At 35.3% G+C, this 26,245-nt stretch overlaps 4 protein-coding genes across 4 annotated transcripts; 1 reads left to right on the top strand and 3 right to left on the bottom strand.

The window, feature by feature from the left end:
* Positions 1 to 5,186: 5,186 nt before the first annotated feature.
* On the bottom strand, positions 5,187 to 6,100 carry LOC137730994 (major strawberry allergen Fra a 1-3-like). The gene is made up of 2 exons (XM_068470027.2): positions 5,823 to 6,100; positions 5,187 to 5,668 (listed from the first exon to the last, which is right to left on the bottom strand). The coding sequence occupies exons 1-2, from the start codon at positions 6,004 to 6,006 to the stop codon at positions 5,373 to 5,375; spliced, it is 480 nt and encodes a 159-aa protein (XP_068326128.1). The 5' UTR covers positions 6,007 to 6,100; the 3' UTR covers positions 5,187 to 5,372.
* Positions 6,101 to 9,139: 3,039 nt separating this feature from the next.
* Positions 9,140 to 10,315, bottom strand: LOC137731783 (major allergen Pru ar 1). Its single transcript, XM_068471002.2, has 2 exons — positions 9,879 to 10,315; positions 9,140 to 9,640 (listed from the first exon to the last, which is right to left on the bottom strand). The coding sequence occupies exons 1-2, from the start codon at positions 10,060 to 10,062 to the stop codon at positions 9,333 to 9,335; spliced, it is 492 nt and encodes a 163-aa protein (XP_068327103.1). The 5' UTR covers positions 10,063 to 10,315; the 3' UTR covers positions 9,140 to 9,332.
* Positions 10,316 to 14,160: 3,845 nt separating this feature from the next.
* LOC137730842 (major strawberry allergen Fra a 1.06-like) lies at positions 14,161 to 15,221 on the bottom strand. Its single transcript, XM_088688306.1, has 2 exons — positions 15,007 to 15,221; positions 14,161 to 14,634 (listed from the first exon to the last, which is right to left on the bottom strand). The coding sequence occupies exons 1-2, from the start codon at positions 15,192 to 15,194 to the stop codon at positions 14,337 to 14,339; spliced, it is 486 nt and encodes a 161-aa protein (XP_088544432.1). The 5' UTR covers positions 15,195 to 15,221; the 3' UTR covers positions 14,161 to 14,336.
* A 5,569-nt stretch (positions 15,222 to 20,790) lies between these two features.
* LOC148689939 (uncharacterized) lies at positions 20,791 to 21,447 on the top strand. The gene is made up of 2 exons (XM_088687142.1): positions 20,791 to 20,952; positions 20,998 to 21,447. Exons 1-2 carry the CDS (start codon positions 20,791 to 20,793, stop codon positions 21,445 to 21,447), a joined length of 612 nt encoding a protein of 203 aa, XP_088543268.1.
* Positions 21,448 to 26,245: the final 4,798 nt, after the last annotated feature.

Raw genomic sequence — 26,245 nt, 5'->3', positions numbered from 1 at the left:
CATTTAGAGTTCAAATTTTCTTTTATTTGCGACGGCTATGTTATCTGTCGCAAAATGGGCCTTTTTCTTGTAGTGTGTGTGTGTTGTGTTTGCATGTTTTCTTTTAAAACCTAACTACTTTATTTATTTCTTAATTTCTTAATCTTCATGGATCTGAATATGGTATGTTTGATGCTAGATTCATGTGTCAATTGTATTATCATTTGTAAATTCAAACATATTTGGCTTATGTATAAAAGTATAACGACCACACATGTTTATTTGATATGTGTTGTCTACGTGTTTTATTTGAGTATCTTCACATGTGAGGGTGCTTGTAAAGATGCAGAATTTTGCCGCACATTGAAAACTCAAGGGACTTTTGCATATCCCAACCTTATTCCACATTTGAGGTGGAACATTAACTTCCTTCAACCACACGTCTTCATTGCACTGTTCTAAAAATCTCCGCCTAGGCTCGGCCTAGGCGCTAGGCGGCTGACCACTACCCCGATTAATGGCTAGGTATTTGAAAATTAAGAAAGGGCGCCTAGACCTGCTAAGGCACCCGCCTAAACCACCTAGGAACCTACCTACCCGCCTAGACCCGTCTAGGCATCGACTAGGTTGCAACTTACTTAGATAGAAAATAGATAACTTTCATTTTTCATTTTATTTATTTTTCAATAAATTGTAAAAACTTGTTGAATACTTGAATTGACACACATTATATGCTTGTTTCCCTTATTTTCATTATGTCTAATACTTATATATATATGTCATTTTATTTTGTAGTTTATGATGAAATTATATATTTTTTAAGTATAAAAAGATACTTATTTACATGAAATTTGTAATTGGTTAGTATTATTTTGTTCTTTCCAATGGTGGCAATTTTGAAAACAATTTGAAACTCGCATGAACATAAGTGTCAATGTGTTCACAATCAAAATGCGATTAACTATGTATAGTAAATATTATTTAATAATTCTGTACTTTTTCAATTATATGCTAATAGTATAAGTTGTCAAATTCTGTATATAATTATTTTTAATTCAAAATAAGAATTAAAAATAATTACAATTGTCTCAAAAATAGCATCTCCTTCAGTCAAACTGTAGTTGTAGACAAAGTTATATTTGTCAATCCCATCCAACTTGTGCTTCGCATAGCTGTATTCACTTCCTTCATCAAAGCTAATCTTCTTCATCGTTGCAACACCTCCATCTTCAAGAATTTCAGCAGTTTTGATTGCTTGTGGAGCAATTTTTGGAATGAGATTGTCAGCATCAAGAACAAGGGCATTGTACAACCTAGTAGGAGGGATGACAGAGGCATATTTGGTTTCGTATGTGAAGACACCCATGGTGATGATTTCTATGAGCTTAGAAAAATGATCCAAAAAAATTATGAAAAATTAAGAATGAAATGAGGGGAAGCAAAGAGGAAGATTGATATTGGTGTGCAAAATGTGATCATCAGAGACGGTATTTATAGATTGGCTTTTTAGCCAAAATGGTCCATGAGATTTGCATAACACATCACTTTGGTCCCTGAGAATGAAAATTAATAGAAATGGTCCCTGAGATTGTCCACCATTCATTATTTTGGTTATTCCGTTAAAAACTCTGTTAAGTGTCCCAGAGCTCTTGGTCGGAAGTTTGGGCAATTTTCAAAGCTTCGTAACTCAATCGTTTATTAACCAAATTCGACTCATAGTATATCAAAATGAAGATAGGAAAGTGTAGAACAATATTATACTTATTTGGAAGCTCAATGGTTGCCGGAGATGACTGGAAAATAGCTTGAAAGGTGACCGGTCTACGAGAAAATTGGAAAACTCGCCGGAAGCTGAGTAAACTTTAAACATTCATAACATCTTCAATACTCAACGAAATCGAGTGATTCAAAAACAAAAATCATACTTTTTAACGGAATGACCAAAATAATGGATGGTGGACAATCTTAGGGACCATTTCTATTTATTTTCAATCTCAAGGACCAAAGTGAAGTGTTATGCAAATCTTAGGGACCATTTTGGTTAAAAATCCTTATAGATTAGAGCCAAAGGGTAAATGTGGAAAGTGGGCCCTATAACAAAAGGAGTTCAGACAAATTTTCAATTTTTCAATATTTGTTGTCCATGTGAAAAGGGAAACGTATAATATTCAAATTCCGTACAACAATGTATATTGGTCAAAGAAATTAGGCCACCAGTAGAATATAATTCGTTTAGAAAAATTCAACTAATTATTCTGAATGCCAAGTAATTATGTGGAATGCACATGTCAGTTTTGAAATAAATATTGAATAGCACACCAATTATGTCCGAAAATCTGATGGAAAGTTCCCAATACATGTGCAATGAAAAAAATCTGAGGTCCAAATGCTGAGTATTATTCAGTCTTGGACCAAAAAAGAAAGAAAACTTGATGCTAAGTATCAAACAAGGAAAGAATGCCTCTCGGATAATGATATTTGCATCTAAAAATGCGATGTGTAACATTTAAGTAATTTGTGTATATCTTTTTTATTTCGATATTAAATTTTTAATGATATTTTTAGAGGTCAGAGAACTCTAGGCCTCATTGCGAAAGCTCGCTTAGGGCCCCCAAATTCTCAGGGCCGACCCTGGCTCTAACTCGGATGACCATACCTTCTCCCACCAACTTTGTCAACTGCTCCCATCCTTTTTTTCTCTCTCTACAATTCATATATATATATATATATATATATATATATATATTACAAGGGTGCCAGATGGGTACATATGCTCTAGTGATCAATTTCTTGATCTAGAGGTAATTAGCACCAAAGCAAATAATTAAAACTCCTAAGCGGCCACCCCACAAACTACACCACTAGAACAAAGAGTTTGAGGTAGATATGCCACATAGATGAGACGTGACATACCAAGCACCTAAACCCTCACAAAAGCCATCGCAACCAGTGAGGCTACAAAAATGCCGTAGCGGCACAACTTGACGAAGCAATACAGACAAAAAAAAACAAAAAACTAAAAACAAAAAAAACAAAAGGGCCTAGGCTAAAGAACCGACATGTCCACAATGGAGAAGCAAATGCATAATTGGCAGGAGGCATGAGACGCTAGCTGTAGCCGTGATGACATTTAGAAGGGTGGGGCGGGAGGGGATATCTAGTTAGAACTGCCATCGTCATCAAAATGCCACCACAATCCATAAGAGCAACTCCAGCGTTGGAGTTTGCTCGGGGGACAAGCCAGGAAAAAGAGCCCGAGAGCCCGGCGTGATTGCTCAAGCGTGTGGAGCCCGAGGGATAGTGGAGGCCCGAACACTAGGCCTATGAGGAATTGCTAGCCCACGAGCCCGAAGTGGAGCGTCAGCCCAATTTTTTATTTTTTTCTGTCAGGAGCGTGGGGGCACGTCACCCGACACGGTTTCAGCTCCACATGGCTTCCCATGGTCCGTCAACGGCTATATAATGTGGACCGTCCGATTTGCAACGGTAAAAAAAAAAAAAAAAAATCTTATTTAATATCAACTGTTGGATCTAAGATCAACGGTTGATACTCCTTTATAAATAAAAAAAATAGTTTTAAATTCAAAAATGTTACCGTTGTGCCACATAACACAATCTGGAGTGTTGGAATTCAATTTTTTTTAAAATCCAACAGCTTAATTAGTTGAATAAAAAAATTTAAAAAATTGTAAAAAATGAATAAAAATCCAATAAAAAATTTGAAATTTAAAAAAAAAAAAATTGTTTTACTTTTCTATAAATACCTTCTCATTATCATCTACCTTACACCATAATTTCATATTTTCTCAACTACCTTCAATCACATTCCTATTTTCTCAACGAGAACGATTAAAAATCTTATCCGAAATTACAAATAAAATTATTTTGTATTATTTTATAACTTTTCGGATAATGACATGTGGCGCAACGAGAACGATTAAAAATCTTATCCGAAATTACAAATAAAATTATTTTGTATTATTTTATAAATAAAAAATACTAATATTTTATTGCCTATTGCTAGGGTTATTGAAGTGCAACAGTGGAGATGCAAAAGGCGATTACTGTTCATTAAGGACAGTTACTGTTCACTGGATGAATAGCATAGTGTATTGCCTGAAGGGTTCCCATGTTGGAACTGCTCTAAACCTTGCCATTAGCATGACTCCATCGCATTACCCTCACCATTAGCAACTTTATCGCAAGGCAGTGCCACCACAACATAGTCAACGAGAGCCACAAAACCCGAAAGTGCAAGCCATAGAAGGAGGGTCCGACCCACCAATCAACCAAACAAACAACAACCCAAACTTGCAGATCTAGCCCCAAACAAGGGAGGAATCCCTGTATGGCAATAGATCTCGAGAATCGGTATGAGGACTGCAACAGAGTCGGGCAAATTGGTTGCCCACAGAAAAGTGGGGGAAGAAGGTGCTAGGCAGCACCAAGTACTAGAGTGAAAAGTGTGAAGGGGGAGGGGGGAGGGATCACAGAAGGACAGTAAAGGAAAGTGAGGGTCGCGGGAGGAACGGAGGGGGGAAGGGTTAAGGAGTGAGGATTGGAAAGGCTAGGAGGAGGGGACACTCGAAAGAGGCGGGAGAGGCTACCGTCGGCCCCAAGCCAAAGCAAGGGACCGATGGTTGAAAATTTTGTAGAGTTTGGGGTTTGTGGTTGGAGAGGGAGTGTTTTTCTTAAGAAGATATTTTATTCATATAAATTTGGATGGACACTAAACACTTTCACTACTCACTAGGGTGGTGGTGTGGCGCTATTCTTCCCCTTCAATAAGCCATGGCAATTTGAATAAGCTTTTGGAATTTTTTATTTCTTTCTGAAATTCAAACATGACAAATTGCCCCCTAGCCAAGGTATTTTGTTCATGAGCTGGAAGAATAGCCCAACTGAAATGGTAATTTGTGGGATGTGAAGATGGATATAATGGTTACCAGTACGCAATGGCAGCAAGTTTATTTATTTATTTATTTTATTTTATTTTTTTTACAAGGAATTTAAGGTCTTTCATCTTTTCGTCATAAGAATCTTCCATCCCAACAACAACCCAAAGTTAACTTTTGAGTTAATTGGTCTAACTTTAGTGGAATAGCTTTTCTTTTCCTTTCTATGTGTAATTGAGTTTACCTCGTAACAGATCGGATGTGAAATTCACAAAATTGGAAGGGAAAAATAATACTTCAAGTTAAATATCATGGGATAATTTACGTATAACTAGTATACGTTTTATTTATTGAGATTGAAAATCAAATATAACATATTACTCCTTAATCATATCCAAAGTGCAAGTCAAAGAATTGCTTTGGTACGATAATAAATTGAACCACACAACTGAATAAACAGAGAAAGCAAGAGATAAGATTGTTCCCATATGGAAGGTTTTAGTTGTAGGCATCAGGATTGGCCACAAGGTGGTTCTCAATGAGCTTGAACAGACCATGTGCCCTTTCTTTGCCAGCCTTAACATGCTCTTCCTTGATCTCAACATCTCCCTTGGTGTGGTAATGACTGATGTTCTTGATGATGGAACCACTGCCAGAAGCCACCAACTTAATCTCATAAGAGATCTTCTCAATTTTGTCAGAAATGGCATCTCCTTCAATCAAACTGTAGCTGTACACAAAGTTATCTTTGTCAATTCCCTCAACCTTGTGCTTCACATAGCTGTATTCACTCCCTGTCAAATGGAAAAATGAAACAAAAATTAAGATATTAGCTAGTGTTTTCGAGATATATATTACACCACCACCAACAACAAAGCCTTATTCCATATATATTAAATAAGTAAAATTAACAAGTTAATGGAGAAAAATGGTGGAAACTAAACAAACCTTCGCCAAAGCTAACTTTCTTGATGGTTCCAACACCGCCATCTCCCTCGAGAATTTCAACAGTTTTAACCGCTTGTGGAGCAATCTTGGGAATGAGGTTGTCAGCATCAAGAACAAGGGCATTGTACAACCTAGCAGGGGGAATGACAGATGCGTATTCGGTTTCGTATGTGAGGACACCCATGATGATGATTTTTAAGAGCTTAGAAAATGATCAAGGAAATTAAGAATGAAACGAGAAGGCAAAGAGGATGATCGGTGTTGATGTGAGAAAATGCTCTCTCCAGAGGGTGTTATTTATAGATTCGGGAGGGAGGGTACATGAATAAAATAACCCCCTATATCTGGAGTGGGGACAAAATTTGAAGTTTTCAATGGATGCTGTCCATGTGAAATGAAAATAAAATATTAATTTTCAATTGCATGGCATAAAAAAATAAAAAATAAAAATCAATGCATAAATATATTAGTCAAAGAAAGCCACCAATAAAATTCTAGAACTTGATTAGAAAAGAAAAATCAACTTATTTCTACTGGTGGGCTAACTTATTAATATTTTAATTTTCCAAAAACAAAATAATAAATAATATTTTCATTTCTATTGTCTAAGACCACCAATCAATTCAGAAATCCAATGGAGATGTGCAAGAATTGAAGGTTAATAATACAAGAGAAGGAAGAAATGCTGAGTATTATATTCGACATAAAGACAACCTTACAATGTCGGTGGGCTGTTTAGGTTCCTTACTTTTATGTTTTACTGGTGTTACTTTCAACCTTGCAAGTTCATGGAGATTAAAACACCATAAGACACTGACCTTGAGAAGTCATTCTTAGCAGCGTAGCAATCACGAGCACACAACAACTTCGAGCAGCACCTAGAACTTTAGCAATGGCTTTCAGCACACTCACCACCACTATAGAACTCGAACCTAAGGGAATTCTTTGGAGTTTGTTTCAACAGTATGTGCAGGGACTTTTGCTTAGTATTTATACTAACTTAACTCTAATGTATCTTCCCATAATGATGACAGTAAGGTTTCTTATTGTAAAAGATATTAATCTCCAAATACCGTCCAAATAAGATAGAATCAAGAACCCTTATTCTCCCAGATTAACTGGAATATTAACTTTACTTGGAGTCCAAGTTATAGCATGTTAACTAAACCCTAACCCTACTTACATTCCAAACCAATCCTTATTAACTGTAGTGACCTATTTAACGATTGGATTAGGGTCTAACATCCAACAGTTACAACATGACGTTAAAATTCAACTTTTGGGCTCCTTAATACTGTATAATGATGATATTTACGTTGTGGACATCATATTAAACTATCAAAGTATAATACGTGATTACATTACAAAAATATCGTTTAATTATAGCTATCAATACCCTTTATTTTATTTTTTTTTAAAAAAGGTATCGTAGACTATTGATTGTGAAATTTTTTACATAACATAAAAAAGGATTCATCCATCTAAAAATGTGTTAGCTATGTAAAATAAAAAAAAAACTTGGATGAACAATCATTATGTGCTTGTAACCAAGTTTCCAAGTTTTCAATATATTATAGTACTTCATATATTTTACATGTAAAATTTATGTATTATAGTATAATTATATATGTTATAGAATAAAGTTAAATAAAATTAAAAAATCCGCATAAACGTCTACACGTTAGACCTTTGTCCGCCGTCCAACTAACATCTTTTAATACTTTAGTATAGGAATATTAATTAAATGTAGATAGTATTATATATATATTTTTCTTTTTATCGGGTATCTGTTTTATGTCAGACCAAGTAAAACACATGGTTGGGTGATTATGTATGTTGAACATGGACGGGTTTTGAGGACAATCAGCTTGTTTGATGTATCAGATTGGTTTTGGGCTACCGATTGGACGATCAGATTGGTTTAGAAGGTAGTTTGTACAATATATTGTTACTTGTTACCATTTAATTGACATTTTACAATGATTAAACAAATATGATTTAAAAAATTAATTCCTACTTATTCATGCGGTCCGAATAGAAAATGATCCACGCCCTTTGCACATTAAACATATTATAAATAAAAAGAGAATTTTAACGAAATGTTCATAGTACTTTTCACTTTAACTAAAAACCATATTTTTACATTAAAAAGTCAATCCTGATACTATTCACTTTATCCTTTATTTTGTCCTTACCATTAAAACTCAAAGTTTTCAAGTCATTTTCATTAGTTTTCCTTAATAAAAAAGGACTTTTTAGCCAAAATGGTTATGAGATTGTTATAGCACCTAACTTTGGTTTTTGTGATTTAAAATCAATAAAAATGATTCTTGAAATTGTTAATGATCAATCATTTTGATTCTTTTGTCTTTTGCATATTAAACGTACTTAAACATTTCTATTGTCAATAAAAAAAAAAGACTTTTGGTTCTTGGGTTTCAAACTTCACCTATTCAACAGATAAAATATATGTTGGGCCTAAAAAAAAAATTTCCTTTAGCTTTTATATTGATAGGGATCCCAATTCGTTCCTGGATTCCCGTCACTACAGATTTATTGTCTTAAACATATGGGTGGGCGCTTACAAAATTTGTCAATAACTGTAGCATCCTTTGGATCCTTACAAGGTCCAAGGTCTCTGTGCTTTGTAACTTTTATATGTTAGAACAAAGTTTAAGCATATATATGGGCCGTGTTAATTCTTTCCCATGTTGTGGTTGATTAACTTGGATGATCAATTGGTGTTTGGTAGAAAACATGTTTTGGGTTTGGACAAGGCAGAATTGTAGTACAGAAAATACACACAACACACAATTGAAAAATGTTACACCTGAGGCAATTGTCATATTTATAGAGAGTGTAAAGTGGTCATGGACTGCCTCGCTAATCTCGGAAGTAGCCTTGAGTTGGGACTTTAGTGTGTTTCATGGCGCTCAAGACTGTATCAGGTCCTTTTTTATGACAATTTACCAAGTGTTTCTAGGCCTCGTCTCATATCGGTTCTGATACCGCTTTGTATTCAATTTCATCTCTTTCGTAATTCTTAAATCAGCTGCAAATTTATGGTGTTTCTGCAACTAGTTTCTTATTTTGCGGGAGTTTAAATCATTTCCACTCCAGTGAATCAAAAGAAGTGATTTACTAAAATAAAACAGTTGACAGAGGCCAATTAAGAATTTCCGGCTAGAATTTCAATCTGTTAATCATCTGAGATTTGCCCTTCCACTTTACTTAAGATGGATGCTGCTGAGATATTTGGAGGAACTATCTGATAAAAAAAAATTGGATAAACTACTTCTACACAACAGATCCCCTGATTAAGTAAATTAGAACCGAAACTAAATATTTCTTAATCACAATCTTGTACAACAAGAAGAAAGTTTAGGAAAGAACAAGAAGAAAAGGACTTATGGAAAAAAAGGAAAACAACATGAACAATATGTTAGATATATTGTACACAGCAGAATTCCCCAAAATTTATACGACTACTGAAAGTTTTCTTAAAAATTTTCAGACGTAGGCGCGAGGGTGCGCCATGAGGTAGGCTTCCAAAACTTCATACATCCCAATAGCTCTATCCTTGCCAAGCTCAATGTCTTCTTCTTTGATCTGCATATCATCTTTGGTTTTGTATGTGCTGGTCAAATGACAGATGCATCCTCCTCTTCCATACCCCTCAAACTTGACTTCATATGTTATGTATTCAAGCTTGTCCAACAAGTGATCCGTTGCATCGCTTTCGATGAAGGTGTAGGTGCAGCTGAGTGCCTCCTTGTCCAAAGCATCAATCCTGTGCTTAGCATATTTCATAGGACTAGCTGCACATCCCCAACAAAACCAACACAAAAATTAGATATGGAATTTCATGTAAAAACATAGAGAAAGAAAAATGGAAAATTGACCAAAATGATTTTGTTTTTCAGTATATTATCTTTATCTGATTGCTACATCGTTAATCTTTGGTTTGATTTTGATCGGTTCAACAATTGAGATTTGATTTATTATCCAATTTTCCAAGAAAAAGAGGGTTGACTTTTAATTTGCCTAACAATTTACCTTCAGTGAAGTTGATCTGTTTGATGGTTCCAACTTCTCCTGAACCGCTAAGGAATTCAATACTTTTAATTGATGAGAACATGAGCTTGGGGCAGATGTTGTGGGCATCCAAGATCAAGGCGTTGAACATCCTCTGTGGCGTCACCTGAGTCACAAACTTCTGGCTGATCTTGGTGACACCCATGCTTGCTTTGCTTGATGAACAACACTTGGGAGTTGGGATCAAAGAAAAAAAAGGTTTTGATTTGTGAAAATATCAAGAGGGAGGGAGGAGCAAAGGTTATCCGATTAATTATTTTTGAATGTGGATGATGAAGACCGAACTTTAGGTGGTGGGCTGCTGCTGCTTTGCTGGGAAGTTGTTGGTATGCATAATATTTTTTTTTAAAGCAAATAAATTCAATATGCAATATGTAATGGAATGCGATGTACAAGTTGGACTAACTGTATCCTAATGTGGACTTTTCAACAAGGGGAGGGAATCCGATGGTCCCTTTTGAAAAATGACAAACTGGATGACTTGTAGTCACATGAAATCTTCTTGCTCTGAAAGGTACATGGTATGTTTTATATTTAGGAGGAAGATTGCTTGAAATGTTAGGCTTCTAGTGACATGGAATTTTCAAAGTTGCTTGAAATGTTAGACTTGTGGTGACACAGGAAATTTTCATGCTCTGGGAGAAGATCTAACTCATCTTATATTAAGGGGGCTTTTCAATCTAAGTCCAAAAACATAGGTAGTTTTTTAACTAAGTCCAGTTATCCAATTACATATTTTTATACCAATTTTGCCCTTTTAGATAAAAATATTTAAATTCTTTAATTTTTGTATCATTTATTCAGTTTTTAATTTTGAATATTTAAATACTAACTAAAATATTATCTAGTAACCACCTAATGATGTTTACCTACAAAACCGATATAATTTAGTATCTACCTATTGTATAGGAAGAAAAATACTTTATACCAACAAAACATATGTAATCTACTGCAAAACAAAAATAAACTACCTATTGTATAGGAAGAAAAATGCTTTATACCTACAAAATAGATATAATCTACCAACAAAATAAAAATAAACTACCTATTGTATAGGAAGAAAAATGCTGAACCTTCATGGCATAACATTAGAATAGAAATATGATATAATATACCTCCATTAAAGGAACAAATACTAAACAAAAAAAAGGAACAAATACTAAGTTTCAGTTTACCCTTTTGATACGCACAAAAATATAATAGAGCAAATATAAATGCATGATACTGTATTATTGCTTGCAATTGATACTGTATTGCCGAACGAATATGTAAAAAAATTGTGAAAGCTATGTAAAAACTGAAATTGTCATGAAGGAATTTGGAGGGAGGAACACAAAATATCACTCATGAAAGATGAGAGAAGAAAGAGGATGATTGTGACATCCCACATTGCCCAGGGGTGTGATCCTTATATGTATATTCTCATCCCTACCTAGCACGAGGCCTTTTGGGAGCTCACTGGCTTCGGGTTCCGTAGGAACTCCGAAGTTAAGCGAGAAGGGGGCTAGAGCAATCCTATGATGGGTGACCCACTGGGAAGTTGCTCGTGAGTTCCCAAAAACAAAACCGTGAGGGAATGGTAAGCCCAAAGCGGACAATATCGTGCTAAGGTGGTGGAGCGGGCCCGGGAAGTGATCCGCCTCGGGCCGGGATGTGACAATGATTGATTCCATGATCTAACAAGGGGAATTGTTTAGAAGAAGGAAAAAAAAGGAGGGATAAAACAGACTGGGGGTTGAAATTTTATTGCTATAACTAATCCTACAATTAAGGGATTAGTTAAACCACAAATAATCATATAATTAAGAAATTTTGAATATTTACTACAATTTATAAGTCTAAGGGATAAATATGGTACAAATTATAAATAAGCTTACGTAGAATATCAATTATTGGACCTATTTCAATGCAGTGAACTAATTATAGTAATGGCTCACAAAATTGGATCTATATCAAATTATCCCTATATTAAGCAATAATCAAATCTAACTTTGTCAAGACTAAATGAATTTCCATGCAATGTTCAAGTTTTGGTGCTAGTAGAGTTTGTTCAAGCTTTGGAAACAATTTGGTACCGACCACCACTGACCAATTATGTTTCCCTACTGATGTTAAGTCACCACCATCACCTCTTCAAATTTTGTAACACCTGTTGTGATGCAACAATCTATATTATTACCATTTACCTCCATTTATAAGGGTGGAACTAGGAATTTTACGAGGCAGGTTACTATGTCTTAAATAGGCAAGATTTGAATAAAATTCTATTCCTTTTTTCACAGGGAGGAAGCTTGAATGTTATGGCGCAATTGATTGACTATTATTTCAGATTGAGTCGCTCAAATAAGATAGCCTAAACTATTTTAAATAGAGAGCAACACCAAAAATTAGTACTAAGATTGATTAGTGTCAAAACCATAACTTAAATGCCATCAAGCACTGTACGTGCAAGCCTATAAGATCAAAATAGCTCAAACAAAAATACGTGGAAGGAGATCAACTGTATTCTTCCACTGTAAATATTAGATCAAAATACTTTTATACCCTTTCATTACTGTAAAGATCGAAAATGAATATGTTTAAATCTTATTTATTAACCAAAAAAACATTCGAACCTCATTACATGAATTATAAGATCAAATCATATATGATTTAGCTTTTTGTTTCGCTCACTATAACAATATTGACCTTGACCAAAAGATAAAATAAAAACAATATTGACCTATAATAAGAGCTTACAGTACAATTATTATTATTAAGTAAATTGTAGTAATAGTGCTTCAACTTTAATCAAATTGGAGCAATGGTCCCTCAACTTTAATCAAATTGGAGTAATGGCCTTTCAACTAAAAATTCATTACCATTGGTCCCTCAACTCATCAAAACGGGTAGCTATGGTCATTTCATCAACTTCATTAGAATTTATGTTAAAATGAGTCATGTGTCATGCATATGAGGCTAAATTAAAGGACACATATAAAAAAATCAAATAAGAAAAATTGTATCAATGATCCCTCAACACATGGTTTTCAGCCTTAGCATTTCTCCTATTCCAGTGCTAGAGAGTACATGAGGTGGTAGAGAGTACATGGAGAGTCTCACTTTTGAGAGTATCCCTTAGCATTTCTCTTATTCCAGTGCTAACATTATAAAATACTGTGTAAAAAATAATTTCCAACTACTAATATTTTTGAGAGTATCCCTTAGCATTTCTCTTATTCCAGTGCTAACATTATAAAATACTGTGTAAAAAATAATTTCCAACTACTAATATTATAACACTTGGTGTATCACATGATGTGGCGATTGATGGTTAGATTATTTTTTTAAATCATTAAAAAAAGAACCTAATCATCAACAGCCATGTGGTCTACAAAAGATGACCTAAAATTTTGGTTGACATTAATCCCTTCCTTGCGGATCTGAAATGCTAGAGAGAGCAAGACACAAAACAAAAAAACAAAAAAAAAAAAGCAAAAACCGAAAAACCAAAAAACAAAAGAGAAAGAGACAGAGAAAGGTACAGAAAAGGGCAAAGGAGGAGGTGGATATGAGACGCCAGCTATGGAAGGTTTGCCGGTGTCGGTGAAGGAGACAGACAGAGACGACGATGAAGAAAAGAGGAAGCAGACATGGAGGAGAAACCATGAGAGGAGTGTTTATTATCTAATGAATGGGTGTAATAGACCCCAACAAAAAGGAGACAATTTTGTGCACTCAAAATAGGTATGATCTTTTTGTGACTTTAATAAATGATTGACACGTATTTATTATCTTAAATTTTTTTAATTTTATTGTCATAAATTTAATATGTCGAACACTTATTAAAATCACAAAAAAACCATACTCATTTTGGATGCAGAAGATTTGATCTCAACAAAATACCCAAACCCATCTAATTCATTTATTTATGATCCTATTAGAATAAAAAAGAAAAAAAAAATCCATGGATACAAGTACCCATGGGTCAAATGGCCATTCCTGACCCCATCAGTCATGGATTGGTTATTGGGAGATTGTGGCCCCATAGTTTATGTTCCTTTCAAGCTGAGCCCATTCTAAACCTTGGTTATAGGCTTTATAAATAATAAATAAATAAGAAGAAAACGGTAATAATTTTCCCGCACCCATGTTATTCTCTATACATTTTTATTTATTTATGACTATTAAATTGTTGAAGGAGGAGGGTCAAAAGACGGAAATTAACAGAAAGTTTGTAAGAGATGAAAATGAGTGTGTCAAAATCATGGAAAAATTATTTTTATTGAAGTCAATACATGGAGAAGGTATATTCCAATGGCCATAGTTACAGGCATTGTCAAGCATATTTCCATTTATCAATCCCCACAAGCTAGTGAAGGCAAAACCCCCACCCCACCCGTAAAAGAAAATTCTTTAGGGCCTCTTTCTACATAAGATTTAAGCATAGGCATCAGGATTTTGGAGGAGATAGGCTTCCACAACTCTGTACATCCCCAAGGCCCTTTCCCTGCCGGCTTTTATTTCTTCCTCTTTCAGCACAACGTCACCCTTGGTGTAGTAATTGCTTACCAACCGGTTCTTACTACCCCCATCTGATGCAGCTTCAAACTTAGCCTTATAAGTGATGTATTCAAGTTTCTCCACTACTAATGGTTCTCCTTCAACCAAAGTGTAAGCATATACAAAGTTCTCTTCGTCGACGTCGTCAACCCGGTTTATCACAGATTTGAGCTGGCTACCTACATGAAAAAATTATTACGTGTATTCAACAACTTTGTACATTATAAAATGATCAACATGTGGGGTGTGTTCTCCGGCATATATATTATGTTGCCGGCCAAACTATCAATCTGATACCACATATTCAAGTGTATATTTATTTAGAGGGACGGACAAGGGGAACCAAAACATCCTTCACCTTAGCTAGTCTAAGAGTGGATGCTTTGCATCATCCTGATTCAACGAGCTAATATCGCCTAATCTTCTCTTTTATGAAAAAAAAAAAATGAAAGTGTCTACTCAAATAGTGGTATAGAATCTTTGGATTGATAGTCTAGTACGAGAATATTTCACTCGCAGTGTTATATGGTAGTTAGGTATTATTTACATGCCTTCAGCGTAGTTGATCTTCTTAATGCTTCCTGCTCTTCCGTCACCCTTGAGGTTGTCAATGCTCTTAATAGCCTCTGGCATGAGCTCTGGAATCAGGATGTGAGCATCAAGAACCAAGGCCTTGAACAACCTGTCCGGAGGGATTGGGGAAGTGTACTCATCTGTACGAGTGAAGACACCCATGCTGGAATTTACAAAAATGAAATGAATAAGCAAATGGCTTGTTTTTGGAAAAAAAAGGTCAGGGGGATAATATATATAACGATGAAGTTAAGTATGTTGACGATTTATGTCTAACATAAGGGGCGGTATTTCCAAGGTCGATTTCCCAATCCGCTACAGGAAAGACAAAAGAAAAGAAATTTTTTTTTTTTCGAAGAACAAATTTGTGCCTTGGGATACCTTATTGAAATGACACAACGCATGAGGCGTTTCCAGCTGCCTCTTAATGAGGGTTTTTTTTTTTTTTTTTTAATGAAATGTTTTTTTAGGGTCTATTTGATAATTATTTTAGTTTTTAAAACGAAAAATTGTTTAGTTACTACTTTGAATATTGCCTGCCAAATTTTTTGTTTTTTTTAAATAACGAAAATATTTACACATACCGTGTTTTACCACTATGACAAAAATCAATCATGCTTATGCATCATGGTACGGGTTCAACCTCCACTAGTTTTTCTCCTTTCAACAACTTAATTCACTAACGCTATCATTTGTAAAAGAAAACACACTATATATATTTACACTTAGTGATGAGATAAATTGGTTTCGAACTCACTATCAAGGAGATCCGAGTCTAAGACCTCTCACTTACAGAAAAAGAATAATATTGTTAGACCATAGTACTAAATGACATTAAAAGCCAAGTCAAAATTTGAAATCTCATAAAAGTAACTTTCAATTTTGATTTTTATATTTTTTTTACTACTAAAATTAATTACTAAACAAGTTTTCAATTTTCAAAAAAAATAAAATAAAACAAAACAAAACAAAATAGTTAGCAAATGACCAAATAACACATCTTAATTTGGTTAAGGATATCCATAAGTTCATACATACAGTTTTTTTTTCACGACCACATTGAGACTAATGAGGGATTGCATATTCAACGCTAAGGAGATCACATGTACCATATTAATATATCATTTGTACATGTTACATCAATTAATTATATGCATCACTTCACATAAATGGTACAAATATATGATCTCCTTCGTAATCCCAATGAATAACAAATTTTAAAAAAATTAGCCTTGTTAAAGTTAATTGATATTTTCGAAGAGATTGCGCCTTGTTAGTAATGATCCAAAAGTCAAATAACAAGAGGGACATGATCATGGAGAGATAAGTAGGTAGGGTCCGTGTCATGGACGATTGATACTATGAGCACATGATGACAAATAAATGTATGGATGTGCTTTTTAACTTTCGGTTTTGTTAATTTTTTTTTTGAGTAAATTATATTTTATCTTTGATCGATTTTAACTTTTTACAATATCTTTAAAACATTTTAATTTCATACATTTATTTATCATTTTATTTCAATTTTATACATTCGTTAGAAAATCTATTAAGCAACCTGTTAAATGATAACATGACAAATATAAGATTCCCATTTGTGTTGACGTGGCTATCATATTTGTGCCACGTAACTAAACACTTAATAAAAAATTTAAAATATTAAAAGAATTAATTAAAGAAAATTAATAAAAAAAATTAAAAAAAAAAATCCAGAAATCCCCTTCGTCTTCCCCACCCATCACCCACCCCCAAAAATCTCACCGGAGTCCACCCCTTTCTCCCATACCCCATCACCCACCCCCAAAAATCCCCTTCTCCCGGTCGTGCTTGAACAACCCGGACCACTCAACCCAGCTGAAGAGGCGGAGGTGCACGAAGGTGTGGATGCGGCTTCGGTGGCGGCTTCCAAATTCCCCTACCCAGGTAAAGTTTGGGGCTCTTGAGCTTCTTCACGCTGTCCTCCAGCTGGTTCCCCGGACCACATCCACCACTCTGCTCGAGGTCCGATTCAAATCCGACGAATAAGGATGAGGGATTGTTGATGGATAAAGTGGATGTGATGGTGGTTGTATGTGGTGTGTGAGATTTGGGAAGTGAGGGGCGTTGGGTTCATCGTGGTTTTCAACATGTTTTGGGATTAGGGAAGTGAGGATTTTAAGATTGGGATTTGGGAAGCAGATTTGCATCTGGGTTTTGCTGACGAGTTTTCAAAGGGCGAAGGCGAGGGTTTAGGTTAGTTGGGAGAAAAGTGATTTTAGCTGTTTGATTTCTAACGAGGATGGGTGGGGTTACAGATAGACGGGGGTGGGAGGAATCGAAGTATTAACGAGGAAGGATGGCTCAACGAAGCTGGCGGCGTGGATATGGAAGAATGGTTCCCACTAATGTCGACGAGCTCCGCCGTCAAACGGCTATGCAGCTGATAGCGCCATAGGTCACATCGCCGGAGCTGCCGTGGCGAGGCCGTGGAATCTGAGGATGAGGAGTACAGGGTGCAAGGCTCTAATCGGCGATGGCGGTGGCCGACAAGAACAAATTTCTGGGTGGGGTGGGGTCCACTTTATTTTAATTTAGGTTTATTTTTAAATAATATTCAATTATTTTTATTTGACACGCCATAAAAACGTGGACCATGTATTTGCCACATCACTATTTTAACGGTCAATTTAACAGATTAAGTAACGGTTGTATGAAATTGAAATGAAATAGTAGTGAATGTATGAAATTGAAATATTTTAAAAATATTATATGAGATTGCAATTGACCTAAAACCTGAGATGGTAAATTGTAATTTACCTTTTTTTTCTTTTCATTAGCTCCGCATGCTTTTTGATATCTTAGCTTATTTCAATTTAGTTTTTTTTTTTTTTTTTGAAGTGAAACGATTCCGATTCTATTGCTCCACATGCTAATTTATTTATAAATTATGTTAGATTAGGTGTTAGATTAGCTAACGACAAGACTTTTGATATGATTTTTACCACTTACAAAAGTAGGGATAAAAACATTTTAAAATACTTGCAAGAGTACAAGGTTGTCATATTATAATAGCTCAAGTAAGATCGTTTTCCACATGAATTGAATGAATAATTTGTATTTAAAACCTACTCTTAATTAATTATTTAAAACAAAGTTTGAAAAATGTTGATTTTGGAATTTAAAATATTAAAAACGAATTTAAAATAAAAATAGTGAAATAAATTGACTAGAAAACAATTTAAAGAAAATCAATTTAAAGAGACAATAGAGTTTCGCTGTCACTTTAACAATCCTACATAGTTTTTCCAATCATTTTATGAATTACCCATGCATATTTTGAAGGTTAGGTTTTCCTAATATATATCCTACTTGAAATCTCCAACATTGAACATATATCTAACATGCAACGCGTTCAGACGTTCGGATCAAATATGAACATGAAAGATTCATTAAGTTTTATGAAAACCTTTTGAAAAACCATGGAACCCTTAAGACGTGGTGTTCATCCTAAGTGAAATTACAATTACTAACCACAAGAAGCCAGCGTCAATTTCAGGAAACCTTCCGACCAAAATTGCATCAAATTACTTTTCTAAAGATCTTATTGGTCATTGGCGGAGCCACTTTAAGGGCTACCTTGGGCTATAGCCCAGGTAGCTTTTGGTGAAAAATAAAATTTGACATGCAATTTTTATTGATTTTCGAATGTAGCCTACCATAAATTTAGTCACTAATCCAAATTCTCTTGGTTTGATTATATAAAATAATATAATACAATTTACAAACCATCTCTTTTTCTTACATTCTTTTTTTTTTCTCATTAATTTTTGTATATGTACAAGTTTGGAATTATTTGAATTTAAACAAATATTAATTTGTTTAATTACAAAAATTCATGGCTCACCTTGTCAAAATTTTGTTTAGCTAGCTGATATTGTAAAAATACCGTATCATGTTTTTTTGTTTATAAAGATTTAAATCTTTAAGTTAGCCCACCCGGTGAAAAATTCCTAGTTGCGTGTATTGGTGATCAAGTATTAAGACAATTAGATAGTTTAAAATGGTAATCAATAATTCAAAGCATGCAGGCAATCAATCATAAGCAATTAAATAAAAATTATATATTCATGTTGTGGCTCAAGGCTTCGCCCTAACAAAATGAATTAGTTACACATATTCATAATTAAAAATATTCTTATAAAAAAAAATGATTGAAAACACCTTAAAGTAAAAGTCTAAAAATCTTCAAGAACCTTGGCCAATTTCCTATCTCCAAAGTCGTCTAAAAGAAGAAGTCGTCAAAAGACTAAGGCCAGCCAAAGCCTTATATCCCTCTCATCAGCTATCGCATAATCCCTAATAAAGTCCTTTTATCAAACTAGGAAACCAAATAAAAATAAAATATTATAGAGAATAAAATCCTAATTAAGCTAGGAGAATCTGCAAGAAAACTGTCTAGCTATGTTTTAGCCTCAAATCTCATCCAAATCCAGCCCATGACAGCTCTTTTCAAAGATCAGAACATTCTGAAAAGATCTTCAGAAGGGGTCGACTCCAAAATAGGTCATCTTGAGCTCCAAAGCTCGTAATCAAGCCCAAAACGTCACTTTTCAAGCATCGTGCACTGTTCTTTTATTCTATTGCCAAAAAATAATCGCTTGGTGGAAAAATTTGATATTTTGACACGATCAAGCTAAGTGACTCACGAACGTCCTCCAACTAGAATTACTCTAAAATTCATCCATTTGGTCACGTTTTTCCCCAGAAGAAGTCGGAAGTCATATATTGAAAATACATTTTAAAGCATCAAATTTCTTCTAAAATAATAACCAAAATAAACTAAGATTAGGGTAAAATATGTAATGAAAAATCTACTCATCAATTCTAACCCACCCCGTCACGCAATAACTCTATACATTTCCACCACTGTGGTGATCTTAATAAATTTCTCAATGAAAAGAAAACAAAAGCCTTAATCCTAGTTTTAGGCTTACACCAATTTGAACGATTTCTTATTTACATTAAAAAACAGGCTTAGACATTTGCTCACATTAAGAAAACATATTCTTTACCCAAATATATATAGAAGATTTTATGTAGATCAGATCAGAGTGCGCCAAATCAACACGCATAATATATTTTCCAAGTTGCTTCTTCTAAGGCCCATTAGATTTTATTTATAAAATGAATAGTTTGACGTATTTAAAAAATACAGGGGTTAGCTGTCAAATATGATACTCAATACTTAGATGACTGAAGACGTAATTAAGGAAGGTTGAGTGTTCAATGCTCAATATACATACAGATGACTTTATGTTTCGTTTCTATCGTTTCTCTGATCGTTCTTTCTTATATTTTTCTCTGCCTCATGACTCATGAGTCTAGACGGTCTAGTACAGCTTGTTGAAGTTGTTAGGATTTCTAGCCGTACTGCTAGGGTTCCTAGTTTTAAGGGTTGTTAGTCACATAGGAGTTCAATAATCCCTGTACTTGTGGGACAAGCTTGCATTTCCTGTTTTTAACATAGTCTTTGCCACAATTATAGGACCTGTAAAATCGAGGGCAGTTGCTCTTTCTTCTAGTTCAAGCGTAATGCTATTTAATAGCCATAGTAGTTGTTTTTCATTTATAAGAATTCTCCCTTGTTTACGTGAGCTTTCAAACCTTGATTTACATAAGTTCTTTGCAAATTTCTTGGTTCTAACATCTGGTATTAGAACCCTGCTACGAGCCTAATTAAAAAGCTTGCAACCTAGGTGCTAGAGTGAAGAAACAAGACATGGCGTCTAAGAACAATTTCGTGCAACCATCCATTCCAAGGTTTGATGGACACTACGACCACTGGAGCATGCTAATGGAGAATTTTCTTCGTTCTAAAGAGTATTGGAACTTGGTGGAGATGGGGATCACAGCTGCAGCAGGGGGATCGAATTCCAGTGAAGTACAGAAGAAGACTTTGGATGAACTAAACCTGAAGGTTTTGTAGGCTAAGAACTATTTGTTCCAAGCCATTGATCGGCCAATATTGGAGACCATTCTGAAGAAAGATATTGCGAAGGATATATGGGATTCCTTGAAACAAAAATATCAAGGGACTGCACGTGTAAAGCGTGCTCAATTGCAGGCTCTTCGCAAGGAGTTCGAGGAGCAGCACATGAAGAATGGAGAAACAGTCAATGATTATTTTGAGAGAACACTTGCCATAGCCAACAATATGAGAACTCATAGGGAGAAGATGGATGATGTGGTGATCATTGAGAAAATTTTGAGGTCCATGACTTCGAAATATGATTATGTTGTCTGTTCAATTGAGGAATCTAATGATCTGGACACCCTGTCCATAGATGAACTTCAGAGTAGCCTTTTGGTCCATGAGCAAAGGATAAGTCGACATGTGTTGGATAAACAAGCACTCCAAGTCAGTCATGGAGTCTAGCAAGGAAGACGAGGTCAAGGAACTTATCGAGGCAGAGGAAGAGGATAGGGTAATCTAGGGTTCGACAAGTCAACCCTAGAATGCTATAACTGCCATGAACTATGGCACTTTCAGTGGAAGTGTCCTAAGAAACCTAAGGAAGACAAAGCAAACTATGTGTAGACAAAGGAAGAGATGTTGTTGATGGCACTTGTGGAGTTTAAGGAGGCAACAATGGAGCACATATGGTTTCTTGATTCTGGGTGCAGCAATCATATATGTGGCAAGAAAGACATGTTTTGTGAGCTTGATAGCAATTTCAGAGAATCAGTGAAGCTGGGAAATGATTCGAGTTTGACTGTGCAAGGCAAGGGAAATGTGCGAATGAAGTTGAATGACATTGTACATGTGATCACAGGTGTTTTCTACGTGCCAGATTTGAAAAATAATTTGTTAAGCATTGGTCAGTCGGAAGAGAATGGGCTTATAGTACTCATCCAACATGGAAGATGCAAGATCTTTCACTCTGAGAGAGGTTTAATCATGGAGACCAAGATGAGCCATAATAGAATGTTTGCAATGCTGGCTCATTGTCCACCAAAGGAACAAAAGTGTTTCTCCTTGTTGACCTATAGATAAAGCAAAACTTTGGCACTGTCGCTATGGGTATCTTAGCTGGAATAGGCTTAAAGTGCTTCAACATAAGCAAATGGTGGAAGGATTTCCTCAGTTCATAGCCTCTCAAAAGGTGTGTGAAGATTGCTTGGTAGGAAAACATTACCAAGATCCATTTCCCAAAGAAAGCTTATGGAGAGCCTCCAAGATTCTTCAGTTGGTGCATGCTGATATATGCGGACCAATTAACCTTACCTCGAACAGCAACAAAAGGTATCTCATCACCTTTATTGATGATTTCAGCAGAAAAACATGGGTCTATTTCTTAGTGGAGAAGTCAAAAGCATTTGGCACATTAAAATCCTTCAAAGCACGGGTTGAAAAAGAAATTGGGGCATTTATAAGAAGTTTGAGGACAGATCGAGAAAAAGAGTTCACCTCACATGAGTTTACAAATTTCTATCATGAGAATGAGATTCATAGGCAGCTAACTGCAACTTACACTCCCAACAGAACGATGTTGTAGAAAGAAAGAATCGCACCATAATATGGTGCGAATCATGTTGTCAGCCAAGCAAATTCCCAAAACTTTCAGGCCTGAAGCAGTGAATTGGACAATGCATGTGTTGAATCGATGCCCTACTCTTGTTGTGAAGAACAAGACACCTAAGGAGGCTTGGAATGGACACAAATCATCTATGGATCATTTCAGGATTTTTGGTTGCATTGCTCATGTTCATGTACCTGACAACAAAAGGGTGAAGCTCGATGCCAAGAATTGTAAGTGCATATTGCTTGTGGTAAGTGAGGAATCTAAGACTTATTGACTATTTGATCTTGTTTTACAGAAAATAGTTATAAGCTGAGATATTGTGTTTGAAGAGGATCAACAATAGAGTTGGGATGACAGTCACAAGGAGGCTATATTGGCATATCTCGAGTGGGATACTGATGAAGAAAATAGCACATTAAGGGATGAAAGTGACCCCGAGTCTGAAATTGATGAAGTTGTGGGAGAGATTGAATCCAAGTTTGATTAAAGTGACTTATTAGTTGAATTCGACATTCAAAATGATGAGATCTCACCTCGTATAGGATGAACTCGAAGACCACCAATTTGGATGAGAGATTATGAAACAGGTCAGGGTTTATCTGATGAGGAGAATACTAGCATGGCTCACTTGGCGTTATTTACTAATCAAGATCCCACAACCTTTGAAGAAGATGTGAAATTTGAAAAATGGAGGTAAGCTATGGATCGAGAGATACAAGCCATAGATAAGAACAATACATGGGAATTGATGGAGTTGCCACCATAAGGGAAAACAATTGGAGTAAAGTGGGTGTTTAAGACAAAGCTCAATGAGAATGGGGAAATGGACAAGTACAAAACAAAACTAGTTGCTAAGGGATTCTGTCAACAATATGGGATCAATTATACAGAGGTATTCGCACCGGTGGCTCGTCTAGACACCATTCGAATTGTCATTTCCTTTGCTGCTCAAAAGAATTGGGTGATCTACCAGCTTGATGTCAAATCTGTATTTCTGCATAGGGAGATCAATAAAGAGGTGTTTGTCGATTAGCCACCTAGATATGAACAGAAGGGGCATGAGTCTAAGGTATGTCGACTTAAAAAGGCTTTATATGGACTTAAACATGCTCCCCGAGCCTGGTATAGTCATATAGAGTCCTACTTCATTAAGGAGGGATTCAACAAGTGTCCTTATGAGCATACCTTGTTCATTAAGATAGCAGAATGAGGTAAAATTTTAATAGTGTGTCTATATGTTGATGATCTCATTTTTACTAGCAATGATGAAACAATGTTCGAACAATTTAAGAAGTCTATGATGGTAGAGTTCGACATGATTGACTCTGGAAAAATGAGATATTTCCTTGGTATTGAAGTGATACAAAGTTCTGATGGGATCTTTATTAGTCAACAAAAGTATGCACAAGGGGTCTTGGAGAGATTTAACATGGATCATTGTAACTCAATTCTCAATCATGTGGTCCCTAGTTTTAAACTCACAAGGAGTCGAACTTGATAGCACTGTTTACAAACAAATGGTGGGAAGCCTTATGTATCTAACAACCGCACGTTAAATGGACTGTTGACTTGGGGATGTTCTACAAGAAGGGAGGAACTGAGGAGCTTATTGGATATACGGATAGTGACTATGTTAGTGATCAAGATGACAGGAAAAGTACCTCGGGTTACGTGTTTATAATGAGTTCAGGTGTTGTTTCTTGGTCCTGAAAGAAACGACCAGTTGTTACTTTATCCGCCACTAAAGTGGAATTCATAGCAGCATCATCGAGTGCATGCCAAGTTGTATGGTTAAGAAGGATCTTGAAGAGTCTTAATCAGGGGTAGTGTAGTACAACCTTGGTATATTGTGATAATGTTTCGATGATCAAACTCTCAAGGAATCCTGTGATGCATGGTCGTAACAAGCATATTGATGTAAGGTTTCATTTTCTTCGAGCTTTGGTCAAAAGTGGAGTTTTGGAGCTGGTGCAGTGTTCAACTCAATAACAAATTGCAGATGTCTTAACAAAACCATTGAAGGTTGATTTTTTTTGAAGATGTGAGGTTTACTGGGTGTTTGCAAGTTTCCAGGAGTAGACTGAATATCTGTGGTATTCAGTTTAAGGGAGGATGTTGAAGTTGTTAGGATTTCTAGCCGTTACTGCCAAGGTTCCTAGTTTTTAGGGTTGTTAGTCACGTAGGAGTCCAATAATCCCTATACTTGAGGGAAAAGCTTGCATTTTCTGTTTTTGACGTAGTCTTTACCACGATTATAAGACTTGTAAAATCGTGGGCAGTTGCTCTTTCTTCTAGTTCAAGTGTAAGGCTATTTAATAGCCATAGTAGTTGTTTTTCATTTAATAAGAATTCTCCCTTGTTTACATGAGCTTTCGAACCTTGCTTTACAGAAGTTCTTTGCAAATTTCTTGGTTCTAACACAACTCCTCCAGATTGACATGCGCAATCACAAGTGGTCATGTAATGAATAATTAGTTTGGATAGTTTAACACCTAATAAATTTTTGTTGTTTGAATAATTCAAAACTTTCGATCAGATCCACAAGTTTTGGAATGAAAATTAGAACTTTATTCCGATCCGTCTGAAAATCACCCTTAACCCTACTATCACGTAAGAAACTTTTCTTACAATAAATAGTGGAGTAAAGAGTTAAAAGCAAGTCATGTCAACATCACGATGGTATTGTTACCTTCACTTAAAACGTGGTATTATTTAACCCTTCAATAGTCATGTACATTGTAAGTAAGTTGTACGTGAAGTTATTTGTCGTATACGTCTTAAGCCTTACTTTTTCAATCCTGAATTTGTGGGTCCTCTGGCACGGAAGAGGATCCTCCTGATCACGAAATCCGGACCGTTTAATTTTAATCCAACGGCTCTAAACAGGGGATCTCCTAAAAAATTATAATAATTGCAACCATTGGATTAAAATTAAACGGCCCTGATTTCGTGGTCAAGAGGATCCCCATTTTATGCTCAGAAGAGGATCCTCTTCCCTCTGGCGCAACCTATTGACAATAACCCATGTACTCCAAAGAAAAAGTCTAGCAACCAACGACTTTTCAATATGCTTTTTAATTTGGATGTATTCCTTAAAACCAGAAGACCTTGTCCGGAAGCAAACTACCATCTTGAATTCTTTATCACCATTTTGTTTGGATAATTAAGCCGCATCAATTTTAATTTTTCGTCATTATTTCTTCTCGTATGCAGTACATATGTGTGTATATATCATCATTTTTTTATGTAGACTTGCCTTTTGTATAATCTGGTTCATTATACTTTTATTATGCCAACCCTAAAAATCCTTGGTTGACAGAGACTGATTCACGGGCTCAAGTCACGATCTACCGGCCAAGAAAGTCGTTCCAATTCTATATATATATATATATATATATATATATATTTTAGTGCAACGGTACACTAAAAAAAGGATGATAAAATTTGGCTAAACTATATAATGAGCAATCTAATTTGGTATTGAATTCGTCATTCGCGAGATTCGAATATAAAACCTTTTACTTACAAATGAATAATCTAATTTGGTATTGAATTCTCTATTTAAGAGATTCGAATCTAAAATCTTTTACTTACAAATAAAAAAGGGATTATGATTCTCTCTCCTCCTCTTTCCATCTCCTTTCATCGTTT

The sequence above is a fragment of the Pyrus communis genome, chromosome 16, assembly GCF_041283825.1.
Source record: "Pyrus communis isolate YQ-2024b chromosome 16, ASM4128382v1, whole genome shotgun sequence".
Lineage (NCBI taxonomy): Eukaryota > Viridiplantae > Streptophyta > Magnoliopsida > Rosales > Rosaceae > Pyrus > Pyrus communis.
Note: the sequence above shows the minus strand (reverse complement) of the source record. Positions and strands in the feature narration are given on the sequence as shown.

Excerpts from the sequence above, each read along its gene's own strand:
- LOC137731783 (XM_068471002.2), bottom strand. The coding sequence starts at position 10,062 with ATGGGTGTCACCAAGATCAGCCAGAAGTTTGTGACTCAGGTGACGCCA. Across the intron at positions 9,641-9,878 it reads ACAGATCAACTTCACTGAAG|CTAGTCCTATGAAATATGCT; the intron begins GTAAATTGTTAG and ends GGGGATGTGCAG.
- LOC137730842 (XM_088688306.1), bottom strand. The coding sequence starts at position 15,194 with ATGGGTGTCTTCACTCGTACAGATGAGTACACTTCCCCAATCCCTCCG. Across the intron at positions 14,635-15,006 it reads ATCAACTACGCTGAAGGCAT|CCAGCTCAAATCTGTGATAA; the intron begins GTAAATAATACC and ends TCATGTAGGTAG.
- LOC137730994 (XM_068470027.2), bottom strand. The coding sequence starts at position 6,006 with ATGGGTGTCCTCACATACGAAACCGAATACGCATCTGTCATTCCCCCT. Across the intron at positions 5,669-5,822 it reads GAAAGTTAGCTTTGGCGAAG|GGAGTGAATACAGCTATGTG; the intron begins GTTTGTTTAGTT and ends TCCATTTGACAG.
- LOC148689939 (XM_088687142.1), top strand. The coding sequence starts at position 20,791 with ATGGCGTCTAAGAACAATTTCGTGCAACCATCCATTCCAAGGTTTGAT. Across the intron at positions 20,953-20,997 it reads GGGGATCGAATTCCAGTGAA|GCTAAGAACTATTTGTTCCA; the intron begins GTACAGAAGAAG and ends AAGGTTTTGTAG.